Genomic DNA, 12605 nt, shown 5'->3' with positions numbered 1-12605 from the left:
AAGGAAACTGATTCTTTAAATCTAATTTAGGTCTAAACACAAAATGACCAGTTGCTATATAAAAAAATTCTCAAAACCACAATGACATACCATCTCATCCCAGTTAAAAAAGCTATTAACAAAAAGACAAAACAAAATGCTGGCAAGGGTATGGAGAAAGAACTCTGATACACTATGGGGAATGTAAACAAGTACAGCCATTATGGAAAATGGTATGGAGGTTACTCAAAAAACTAAAAATAGAACTTTTATATGGTCTGGCAATCCAACTATTAAATATATATCCCAAAGAAATTAAATCAATATGTTAAACATCTTCACTTGCACATTTCTTGCCTCATTATCACAAGAGTCAAGATATGGAATCAAGCTAATTATCCATCAAAAGATGGATAAAAAATGTGATACATACACACAAAATAGAATATTATTTGGTCTTAAAATAAAGAATTCTGTTTCCAGCATGCAATATCATAGATGGAAACAGAGATTATGTTGTTAGGTAGAGAAAGACAAACACTGAATATTCTCACTTATATGTGGAAGTTAAACAGTTGATCTTATAGAAATACAGAACAGGACAGTAGTAGTAGATACCAGAGCCTGGGAAGGGTGAAGGGGAAGAGAGAACAGTTAGTGGGTAGGATGCAGTTGAGTAGGAAAAATATCTTGTAATGTTCTTTAGCACAATAGGATAAATATGGTTGACAGCAACCAACTGAATATTTCAAAATAGTTGAGGTGATTTTGAATGTTGCCCACACAAAAATGTTAAATGCCTGAGGTGAAAAATATGCCAGTTTACTCTGATCTTTACACCCTATATACATGTATTGAAATTTCATACACAAATATGTATAATTACAATATGTCAATTAAAAATTGAAATAATAATTTTAAATAGAGAGAGAGGTGTGGTGATACATGTCTGTAATTGCAGCATTCAGGGGTCTGAGGGAGGATTTTGAGTTCAAGGCCAGCCTAGGCTAGAGTGAGTATGAGGCCAGCCTAAACTATACAGTGAGACCTTGCCTCAAAAAAAACCAAAGGATGGGCCAGGGATTTAGCTCAATGTGGTGCACCTGACTCTCAAGTGCAAAGTCCTGAGTTTGATCCTTGGTACTAGGAAAAAACGAAACAAAAACACAACAAAAAACCAAAGGATAAAAAATCAAGAAAGCAGAGTCTGAGAATTAGAAAGCTATTTCTATTGTACCATCCCACAAATGGGAAGTATATATAAAGGTTTTCTTGACTCCTAATCAAATAGTTCTGTTCTCCACAAGTTAATTATTTTTAATTAACAAAAGGGATATAAGACAAGCAAAAAACAAAACAAAAAGTATCAAAATGGCTTAATGTTACATTTTTTTCTTTGCCACATTTAAAAAGAGCTTTAAAGAGGCCGGGGATTTAGCTCAGTGGTGCTGCCTGCCTCTCAAAGCCAAGGTGCTGAGTTTGATCCACCCCCCACCAAAAACAAAACAAAACAAAAAAAAAAAACAAAAGTAAAAAGACCTTTAAGGACTCCTATTTAGAAATTCCTTCATATATCATAGCCTTTCTTTAAATAGTGCATTATTTAATACAAGAGGTCCATAGGTACTTACTAGAAAACTATGTGATTTATAGATTTTCTCTCTCAAAAGTTATTTCTCTCTTGTAGGTCTCAGGGTGGAACTGTTGTGTATTTGCTGCTGTTTGGGTTTTCAAATTCTAAAATGTAATTTACCAAATAAACCTGGTTTATATGTAACCAGATCTATGAGAATCTGGAGATATATATGTGCTAACTAGTAGTGATCTGTTTAGCAAAATCAACCTCTATTTTGAGGCTGCTCAAAGAAAAAAAACCCCACATATTAGTTTATAGGGGACATTCAAAGGCATTCAATTAAAAAATATCGCATTTTTAACATTTCAGATACTCTGCAGAAGATCTGGTTGTAGTTGAAGGGAACTTCATTGAATTAAAGCTTACAATCTGCCCATTTAATTTATATGCATGAAGTTTCACACTTGCAACCTTATTTGTGGATCTTGAATTTACCTAAGAAAAAATTTATCTTACTTGTAAATTAAAATAATGAACAATGAAATCAAAAGGACTAATGTAAATATCCCTCTGTAAATGTGAGAGCCAGCCAGGCAATAATTGAGATGACTAACCAGCCTCAGGGATGTATGACTCAGTGGGCTAATACAAGAGCACTTAGCTTCATGACATGCATCTTAGTCAGCTCCAGAAAGGATTCACTGTTTCAGGAAAGTAAGGGACTTAGAAATGATGTGAAGCACTGATTTTATTTGATAAAAATTAAACTCATTGTTTTGACAAAGCCAAGTTAACTGTGGCAGGGCCAATTTCACATAAATTCTGCCAATGAATCAGACTATCATCTGCACAAAAGCCCTCCATCCTTGTGTCTATTAAAGCAGCAATTAACTAAACACAAAGCCTCTGAATGGCCTTTATGTAACAGAATTTAGTGAAAGTCCTAAGGAAACCAATTTATATTGAGAAATAAAGTTTTAATTAATAAATGTAATATTTTAAAAACAGAATAGTGTGGCTATAATTTAACACCAGGTAGGTTAGGGTCTTTTCATTAGTAAGTTAACTTACCATAGGTAGCTACTATCTGCATTTGCTTTGTGCATTTAAATTTTTCATGAGTTCTCTTTTTACATTCTGTCATTAGATTGACAGCCTTTATCACTAAAAAACAATTATCTCTTCAGTGTTTTTGATAGGTAGCAAACACAGTTTCTGCTTTTTCTATAGAATGAGACATTTCATTAAGGTAGTCAATAAGTTTTAGGCAGATAATTTCTAGCATAACTTCATTCTAACAAAATGGTGATTAAATTCAAAATAGAATTTCCAACTAATTTTAAAACTTTGAATTAAAAATTTAAAAAAATTAAATTAATTCAGTTTAATATCTATCAAAGATAGGCTTTAGGACTGGAAACGGCTCATAGTGTTTAGTGTTAGAGCTCAAGCTCTTGGACGGCTGACAGCTAGAAATCTGATAACTTGCTGCAAGGGGATCTTGGAGAGTGTACTTAGATGACCTTCTCCCTATTGTTGGGCTGGGTTTCTGGAAACATCAGTATTGGTAGAACAGTTGTTCAAAACAGTTGTTTTGAAAAGTTAAAAAAAAATTTTTTTTTTTTTTTTTACTAACAAAGCAAATGTTAATGTTAACATGACAATCCAAATTCTAGCGTGGTGTTAACTCCACAAGTTCTGCCTCAGCAGTCAAAAGACTACTACAGAAGTTATTACTGAGGTACTTACTTGTTAAATGAATTTGCCTGTACTCTGAAACCAGATTCATGAACAACTTCTAATAAGCTCTCAAAATACACTCTTTCCATTCTTGTAAACAGACTGTATGGTCCTTAAGGCATAAATCTTACTTTCAATTATAGTAACACCCTCTAAATTAGTGGTTTTTAAAGTGTGGAACGGGACTCCTGTAGGTTCGGAAGACTTTCTATGGGAGTCCTCAATGTCAAAGCTCTTTTTACAATACTACAAGGTTATTTTTCTTCTTCCACTGTCATTCTCTCACAACTACACAGTGGACTTTTTCATAGCTACACAATGTTAAATATAAATAATGAGTTCACTTTTTTATTAAAAAGGATTATTTTTAACAATCTCTGTTATTTTATTTAATTATTACTTTTGTTTTGTTTTGTTTTTTTGAGACAGGGTCTCACTATGTAGTTGAGACCGACCTGGAACTCACTATGTAGCCCAGGCTGGTCTCGAACTCACAGTGATCCTCCTGCCTCAGCCTCCAGAGTGCTGGGATTACAGGAATGCACCACCACGCCCGGCAATCCCTGTTATTTTAAAAACCTGTTATATTTTAACAAAAACTACCACTTGACATATTAGTTTTAATTTCTAATATGGTAAATGCCAACTTAACTCATATAAATAAAATTTTTAGGATCTTCAAAACAATTTTAAGAGTATAAAGGGACCCTAGGGTCAAAAAGTTGGAGAAACAGTGCTTTAAACAGAATATGCAAGACTTTACATAAAGCTCCTAAGAAATGTTTGTCATCTCAACTAATTTTCAGAGATGTATCTACTAGACATTATTTCAGTCTTTCTACTTGGAATCAGTCAGTCAATAAACTTAGTACCCCCTTGGATATGCTATATATACATGACCACTAACTATCATGTCTAACGACTCAGAATCATTTAAAACTAGACTTGCAATAAAAAACTATTTTCAAGTGGGGTGTGGTGGCACATATTTATAATCCCAGCACTATGGGAGGCTGAGGCAGCAGAAGTGCCAGGAGCACAGCCTGGGTAACTTAGCAACTTAGTGAGACTCTGTCATAAAACAAAAACTGAAGGAAGGGCTGGGGATGTAACTCAGTGTGAAGGCCCAAGGTTTAATCCCTAATACACACACACACACACACACACACACACACACACACACACAGAATGAAAGAAAAAAACCTATTTGATATGTCTTTGAGTAATACTTTAAAATGTAGAATGATATACCTCTATTCTAATGTGGAAATACATATTTCATGCATACTAAAGTTTTTAATAAGATTATTTCTGGAGAGAATAAGATAATTGTATTTCAACCATAACCAGAATAAAAAATAAAGCTGAAGTATGCCTGTAATTTGTATGTTCTTTTAAAAAAATCAGAAAATATGATTTTTTTATTCAGTTTTTTTTTGAAAGTATGATGTTTTTTACAATCATGCCAAAAAAATAATGTGATCATTTTCTTAAAATAAGGTACAATGCTTTGGATATAAGTTAAAAAGACTTGTCAAGTAAATATATAGAAACCTAAGGAAAGCTTCTAAGTTTGATTTCTTTTCTCCTAATGTGCTTTAAATCATATCATAAGCCCTACAAGTCATTTGTAAGCAGTAATCAAGATTAACAGGTTACATTTTGAGAGAAGATTGTTCTCTAGGGTCTCTCAATTCTGAATTAGAGTATGCTAATTTTAGAAGGCTAAGTAAACACCCTGTCTCTTATGGATAATTACGTCCCTGGATGGTATATTCTAATTATTTAGATAGCTAAGAGGAAAGCTCTTAAAAAACAAAGACAACTTCAAGGAACTGAAACACTAAAGTTATAGCACCTTCATCACTGGATAACTTTCAGCTTAAGTGTTAAGGTAAACAATAAACTGAGATACTTTTGCAAGGGCTATAAAATTAATATTATTATACATGCACTGTTCAGGCAGAGAGCTTCCTAAAGATGTAGGTATGCTTTGGAAAAATTCTTGGATGTACTTTGCTTGATTTGAGTGTCCAAGAAGAAGCTCAATACATGGGCTGGGGATTTAGCTCAGCGGTTTGGTGGCCTGCCTTGCAAGCGCAAAGACCCGAGTTCAATCCCCAGTTCCAAAAAAAAAAAAAAAGAAGCTCAATACATGGGCTGGGGATTTAGCTCAGCGGTTTGGTGGCCTGCCTTGCAAGCGCAAAGACCCGAGTTCAATCCCCAGTTCCAAAAAAAAAAAAAAGAAGCTCAATACAATGGAAAACTATTCTAGATAATGTCTGTAAACATTAAACTCATCAGAATGTATCTGACAAAATCTTATGAAATCTTTAGATACTAGAAGCAACAATGGGCTATCAAGTATCAGTAAGAATCAAATGAAAGATTCTCAAAAAATAATAGAACAGAAATTTGTCAATTTCTGTCCTACATAGTATAATACCTCCATTATGAGCAAAGCAGAAAATAATACAAAAATGTCAGTTTGTTTTTCAGTGATAAAATGCAAGGTGACATCAGTGTGGCATATTTTCAAACAAATCTGATGGTCTGCATAAGCCAGTAGTTGTGTCAATTTTATTATGGTTGGGCACTGTGGATTTAAAACAAATTATTTGGTTTTTTTGATTAGGTTTCTTCAGGCTTTGGATATTAACAATCTAAAGTAGTACTTGATATAATTTCATTTCCTATACTGAAAATATATAGCTGCATATAGGAAACAAACAGTTTATAGAAAAGTGAAGAAATGGCAAGCAAAATGGACAAAAGAATTGAAACAATGACTGAGGCTATCAATGATGGTTGATTGAAGTTTGTAATTATAGCAATACTATGAATTATTTTATGCCATTTACTTAGCCAACAATGAAATTGTCAGTACAATGGACAGCAGGCATGTAAAGATTCCTTTCTGTGGGAGGTAAGCATGTGGTATTACACTGCTCAGAGTAGGACATAGGACAAGGGAGAAAAAGGGGAGCAAAGACAAGATGAAAAGACTCCAGGATAAAAAAGCAAATTCACTTCATGTGGTAGAAGTATGGACTGCTAGATATTAGATGAAAGCTGACTACATGTTAAAGCTATCAGAGATAGCTTGGTTTATTCTGAACAAACAGGAGGCATAAACACCAACAGAACCCTCAACGAGACCATTATTATAACAAAATGCCAGTCTTTGAAAAGATCAGGTTCCTGCTTGCAGAAACATACAGCATGCCACAAAGAAGTTAAGGAAACAGATGCTTAACTGGAAAAAGAAAAAATTATTTAAATGTTGCCAGGAAGTGTTAGCAATACTATATGAAACTTAAGAAAATAAAAATACTGCATGCTCCTAGAAAAAGCCACTAGAATGAAAATGAAACTCTCTAGAAAAATATATGATTATTTGCATAAAATCTACCAGTAATATGGTTTAAAATGAAATTAATCAGTCACTTATGAAATCCAGGATCTTAAAAACATTATTTTCTCCATTACCACCTACGCTATACCTTTGTTTTCTTTCAGGAATGCAAGGAACTGATGCTTATAACTACTGATGATTACAACGTGTATCTATAATAAGTAAAATCTATTTGTGGAATGAATTACTTTCATTCTAAAATATATCACCTCATTTTTTTCCCTTCCAGGTACTGGGGATTGAACTCAGGACCTTATGCTTGCTAGCTACATCCCTGGCCCTGATCATCTCATATTTCAAAGGCGTCTTTAAAATAGTTTTAAAATAGAAGGATAAAGAGGAACTTTTTAACAGTTGCCATATCCATTTGTTCTCCTGCGTGCCAAAGCCCTCCCATGCTTCTAACCTCTTAAATCCTGCTGCGTGCGTGCTCCACCCATACTCTGCCTTGGCATTCGAAGAGAAGTTCTCAAAGGTGTATGTCTCTGCTCATCCAGGTAAGCAAGGTCTTCCAGGTGGGCAGAGCTGGTGGCTGATGAGACAGAAAACATTAGTTAGAGTAAGTTTAAAAAGCTTCTTTCATCTAGCTTATTTCACCAAAACTTTAGAATCAGGGCTTATTCCAGTACAAAATATATATGCACAATATATAATACATTTATTTTTATGCCTTTAAAAAAACCAAGTAAATTTAAAAAATACTTGCTAGTTTAAGACAGGGCATCATAAATCTGTGCTTTTAAAGATATTCTATTACACTAAACAGAAGGTTGTAACATTTCCTATTTCAGACAGAAACAAGTAATCTAAACATACATAAAAGTCTCACTTCATATAGTAGCTAATGCTAAAAGTTCAGATTTACAGTGAAAAAAACAAAACAAAAGATTGCCAGGCCACCACCTTAAAATACCATTTGCTTCTGAATGCTGAATCATGAAAGCTGTAATAAAGGCAACAAACATGATATTTCTTTATGTTACCTAAATAGTAATTGGGTTTCACTTGAAAATTAACAGTGACATGAAAAATTCATTTTACATGAATGCTGCAAATTATAAGAAATATTAAAGTATATTTTAGATACTTGAAAATATTTGTCAACTTATCCCTAGTGAGAGTTTAAATAGGTGAGAGTGAGATTATCTTTCTATGGCTGTTGGGTCTTGTTTTTCTTTTTTCTTTCTTTTTTTTTTTTTGGTACCAGAGTAGGGATTGAACTTGGTTCCTTGCGCTTGCAAGGCAGGCAGCAGAACTACTGAGCCAAATCCCCAGGCCCGGCTTTTGGGTCTTAAATATTTTTTCACCTAACTCCTAGAGAGTACTTTTGTATATGAGAAATTATGTGTTGAGATTATAGATGACATTATGATCCTCCTTGAATACACCAATAATATATACCCCCTTATCTAACAGATAATTATAATTGAGCTTTTTATAAAAATAAAGGAGCAAGAGGAAACAACCTAAAATTTTCTCAGCATAGGTATGTAAGTAAAGTTATATCTCTAACCTCATAAATAAGTTGTTTATAGTGACTGACCTTGGGTAATGACACACATTCACTGATTTGTTCATTTATTCACCCAATAAATACTACTACTTTTTTTTTTTTTTTTTGAGACAGAGCCTTACTATGTAGTTTAGGTTGATCTTAAACTCTGTATGTAGCCTAAACTGGCCTCAAACTCCAAGTGATCCTGCTTCTTTCTCTCAAGGGCTGAGATTACAGTTATGCCTGGCTCAAATGTAACATTTTATTTTATGTGGTGGTTCTCAGGATGGAACTCAGGGCCTTTGCACTGAACTATGCCCTGAGTCCCCCAGCCCCTCCACTAAGCCTGGCACTGTGCCATAACAATATTTTTATTATGGTTTTTAATCAGTCTATAGTGGTGGTGGTGCCACAGTGGGCTGTTTGGATCACTGAAAGCTCTAAAAAGTTCACTATCACTAGTCTGTAGGAAAGAAGATGACACAACAAACATTTTACAAAAGTATGTATCATGTAACACTTAAGAGAATATCTGTGTTAGAGTTATAGGGACAGACTGTTTCTCAAAGCTTGCTAAATCCAATGCTTATCTAAAGCTCAACTTTGTTCTCTTTCAAGGTGGTTGGATAGTTTTTGTTTGAATACATCCAATGACAGGAACATGTAACCTCCTGAGACATCACATTTCATCTTTGCAAAGCTTTATTATTAGTAAAATGGTTTACTCTATTTTTCTACCTCTTTTCACTTGATAAAAACGTTTCTTCTGTTTATACCCATAAGAAGAATGGACAACTTTTTAAAAGTTTATTAATAAGGTAAAAAGAAATCAGTTAGCTGGGCATGGTGGTGCACATCTGTAATCCTAGCACTTGGGAGGCTGCGGCACGAAGACTGCCATTAATTCAAGGCCAGCGTGGGATACATGAGTTTAAGGCCAGCCTGGACTACTACATAGCAGGACCCTGTTTCAAAACCAAAAACCAAAACAAGGAATAAACATTTATTTATTAAATACCCATGATATAATAGGTAGTGTGCAACATAATTTTAATGTCTTATTTTAAAGAGAAACAAAGAAATCAGAAAATATAGCAATTAAAAATGAAAAAATTATATTATTTTTTGAAATTCTATTCTTTTTTTGGGAGGGTACCAGGGATTGAACTCCTCTGGGCCTCAAGGCAGGTGGCAGCACCACTGAGCTAAATCCCCAGCCCTGAAATTATATTCTTTTAAGAGAAATTCATGGGATTCTTGCTTGGAAGGATGTTTGGATATTCCTTGTTTCCTTACTAAAAACATTCATGGGTAATTTTCAGCCTTTTATATGTTACAACAGTAAGGTATAATTTTCATTCCCTTCCTGCATATTCTGAACACAAATATTCTCTTAATTTTATTAATTATTTATAAAACAGTCATTATATGTACCCTTTGTATTACAATAGTCTAATTTTCTTAAAAGATTCAAATCTATATGTATTCCACAACTGCTCTTAGGGTGGTAATAATCCCAGAGACTCCAACAGTATGTCCACTGAGACAGGCCATTTGGTTAAGAACTGACTCTAAATAGAAATATCCACTCAAAACCTTTCTCTGAGCCAAGGCACATGGCTACACAAAATTTAGAAACTGTTGTAGCACTCTCTTCCTACAGTATAAACTGGTACGATAACAGCTGAGATATAGTAAATATATTTGGGGGGATACTGACAACAGGGGTGCGTAATGATGTCTTTGCTCTTTCTCCATACCTCTCCAATGCCAACAAACCACATAAACTATTAGCAGCTCACCTACAACTTACACACTTATAAAAGTAGCTGCTTCTCCATCACAATAAAGCTGGGAAGTCTCTTACCTTTACATCATCTCCCCAAATCATTCAATCAAACAAGTTTAATGTTACAATGAGGATTCTGAACCCATGCCTTCAACATTCAAGATGCAATAGCCCAGTGTCTCCTTGCAAAGGTAAGGTGAAACCACCTCTGGTGACTCAGGCTTTTTACCTTGCCATAATGGTTCAACAGCAAAGGTGGTAGGGAACTAGTGAGTATCTCCAGCTGCTGTTTTCCAAGATGTGCCTGTGGCACAAAGAAATACTGGCATGAATTTTTCACCCTTCCCACTAGGCCTGCATCAAACTTTGCAACTATTGCCATTAGAGGCAGAATATACTTCTTTGCCTTTGATACTAGGTCTGGACATCTGACTTGCTTTGACCAATGCAATATTCATGGACATGCTACAAGTAAGAGTTCAAAATATCCTTGTGTAATTAGGCTTCTCTTTTTTTGCACCTGTCAACACTGTGAGAAAGTATGACCCTTGGTCCAAAGAGGATGATAGAAATGAGGGCAATCTGGAGTCAGCTGTCAGCTTGTGCCAAGCCTAGCCAAGCACAGCAGAGATCAATCAATCTCTAGCCCACCTGAGAGGCATAAGTGAAAAAAAAAATGATTGTTTAAAGCTGCCATATTTTTAGACTAATTTGTTACACAACATTATTGTACCAAGAGCACAATGATATACCTACTCATCTTTCTGCAGTTGAGTATAAGCTTAGGTTATAATAGTTTAACCCCCATACAGGGAGAGGCCATATATGTAAATAATTCTTTTCTCATAATTACACTATGTCTTGCATAAAATAGGTGTTAAAATGCTTATTAATATGTTGAAAAGGGACTAAAGGCTATTTGGCAGGTAGCTCGGGCCAGCACACTTTCAAGAACAGGTTAGCTTATTTTCTTCTGTACTGAGTCTATAAAGGCAGAGGAATATTTTTACCAATGCTCTTGTGACCTGATAAATGACACTGGGTTTATATTTTGTCAGAAAGGTGGAACAAGCTAATATCAAGAATGAATGTGGGGGGGCCGGGGATTTAGCTCAGTGGTTCCACTGCCTGCCTCTCAAGCGCAAGGTCCTGAGTTTGATCCCGGTTAAAAAAAAAAATGAATGTGGGAACTGGGAGTGTACCTCAATGGTAAGAAAGCTTGGCTAGCATGTGTGAAACCCTGAGATAATTCCCAGTGTGTGGTGCATACACTCACATGCACACACACACACAAACACAAAACACAAAACAAAATAAAAATCAACCAAAGAACACAAATATATATAGCCATGTGTTGCTTAACAACAAGAATATGTTGTGAGAAAAATGTCATCTTGTGATTTCTGTCATTATGTCAACATCATGGAGTGTACTTATACAAACTAAAATGGCTACTAAGTAGGCAATATAATGTCATGGGATCACTGTGATACATACAGTCCACTGTTGGACAGGCTACACTTACTGTGAGAAAAAAAGATTTAGAAACAATGAAGCATTGTTATGTAACATGACTGCAATTCAGACTTGATTTATAAAGAACTTAAGAGTGTCATTTTGTGAAGTATAATGATCGGCACATTTTATGATCGGCACATTTTTATGGTGATTAATTTAATAGCTTTAGAGTACATTTTTAAAATCAACTGCTTGAAGTAGTTTTTATAATACAACCCTGAAATGTTCTAGTTCACACTTTGAACCAATTTTGTCACTTGATCTTTACTTAGTTCTAATGTAGAACTATCCTATTTTTCTATCTTAAATCAAATAAAGATAATATGAGATACAGCCTGAAAATCCAGTCAGGTCATCTCTATTAATATATGCAAGTTTTGACATTCTATAATGTTAATGTTCTTTGGGCTTAAATATGAGAAGAGCTGATTAAATTGTGCTCATCCATACATACATTTTATATTTCCTTCTCAGTTATTTCTGTCAGTTGGAAACTTAGCTAAATGAAATTTATCCAAATTGTAGATATAGTTTTTCTAAGTAAGTCTTTGAAAGGTAGTCTACAGAACTTAAACTGAGAAAGAGAAGCAATCCCATTAATAATAACCACAAAGTAAATACATTAATAAATAATCTAAGAATAAATTTAACCAAAGAGTTCCACACTGAAAATTACATAGAGTTTTTTTCATTAATGAAATAAATTGAAGAAGACACACAGAAAAAAAAAAATGGAAAGACTTCTCATGCTTATGGATTGGAAGAATCAATACTGTTAAAATATGCAAACTATCCAAAGTGATCTACAGATTCAATGCAGTCTCTACACCAATGATGTTCTTTATAGGAATGGAACAAAAATCCTAAAATTTCTAATGGAAATACAGAAACCTTGACTAACCAAAGTAATCTTAAGCAAAAGGAATAAAGCAGGAGGCCTTCCACTACTTATCTTCAAAATATATTTCAAAGCTATAGCAATCAATGCAACATAGTATTGGCATAAAAATAGATATACAGGCAGGATAGAGAACCTAAAAGTAAACCCACACATCTTCAGCCAAATGATCTTTAATAAAAGTGCTAAGAACAC

The 12605-nt window shown here is 34.3% G+C and overlaps 1 protein-coding gene across 6 annotated transcripts in view; it reads right to left on the bottom strand.

Annotated features, from left to right (window-relative positions):
* Tanc2 (tetratricopeptide repeat, ankyrin repeat and coiled-coil containing 2) overlaps positions 1 to 12605 on the bottom strand; it is a 341666-nt gene that overhangs the window by 127497 nt on the left and 201564 nt on the right. For all 6 annotated transcript variants that reach the window (XM_010637504.1, XM_010637505.1, XM_010637506.1 and 3 more), the window contains one exon: positions 7117 to 7242. In XM_010637504.1, the coding sequence (XP_010635806.1) occupies positions 7117 to 7242 (126 nt within the window). The remainder of the gene's footprint in view (positions 1 to 7116; positions 7243 to 12605) is intronic.

This window comes from Fukomys damarensis, unplaced genomic scaffold, assembly GCF_012274545.1.
Source record: "Fukomys damarensis isolate Sample0158 unplaced genomic scaffold, DMR_v1.0_HiC HiC_scaffold_23, whole genome shotgun sequence".
In the NCBI taxonomy this organism is placed as follows: domain Eukaryota; kingdom Metazoa; phylum Chordata; class Mammalia; order Rodentia; family Bathyergidae; genus Fukomys; species Fukomys damarensis.
Note: the sequence above shows the minus strand (reverse complement) of the source record. Positions and strands in the feature narration are given on the sequence as shown.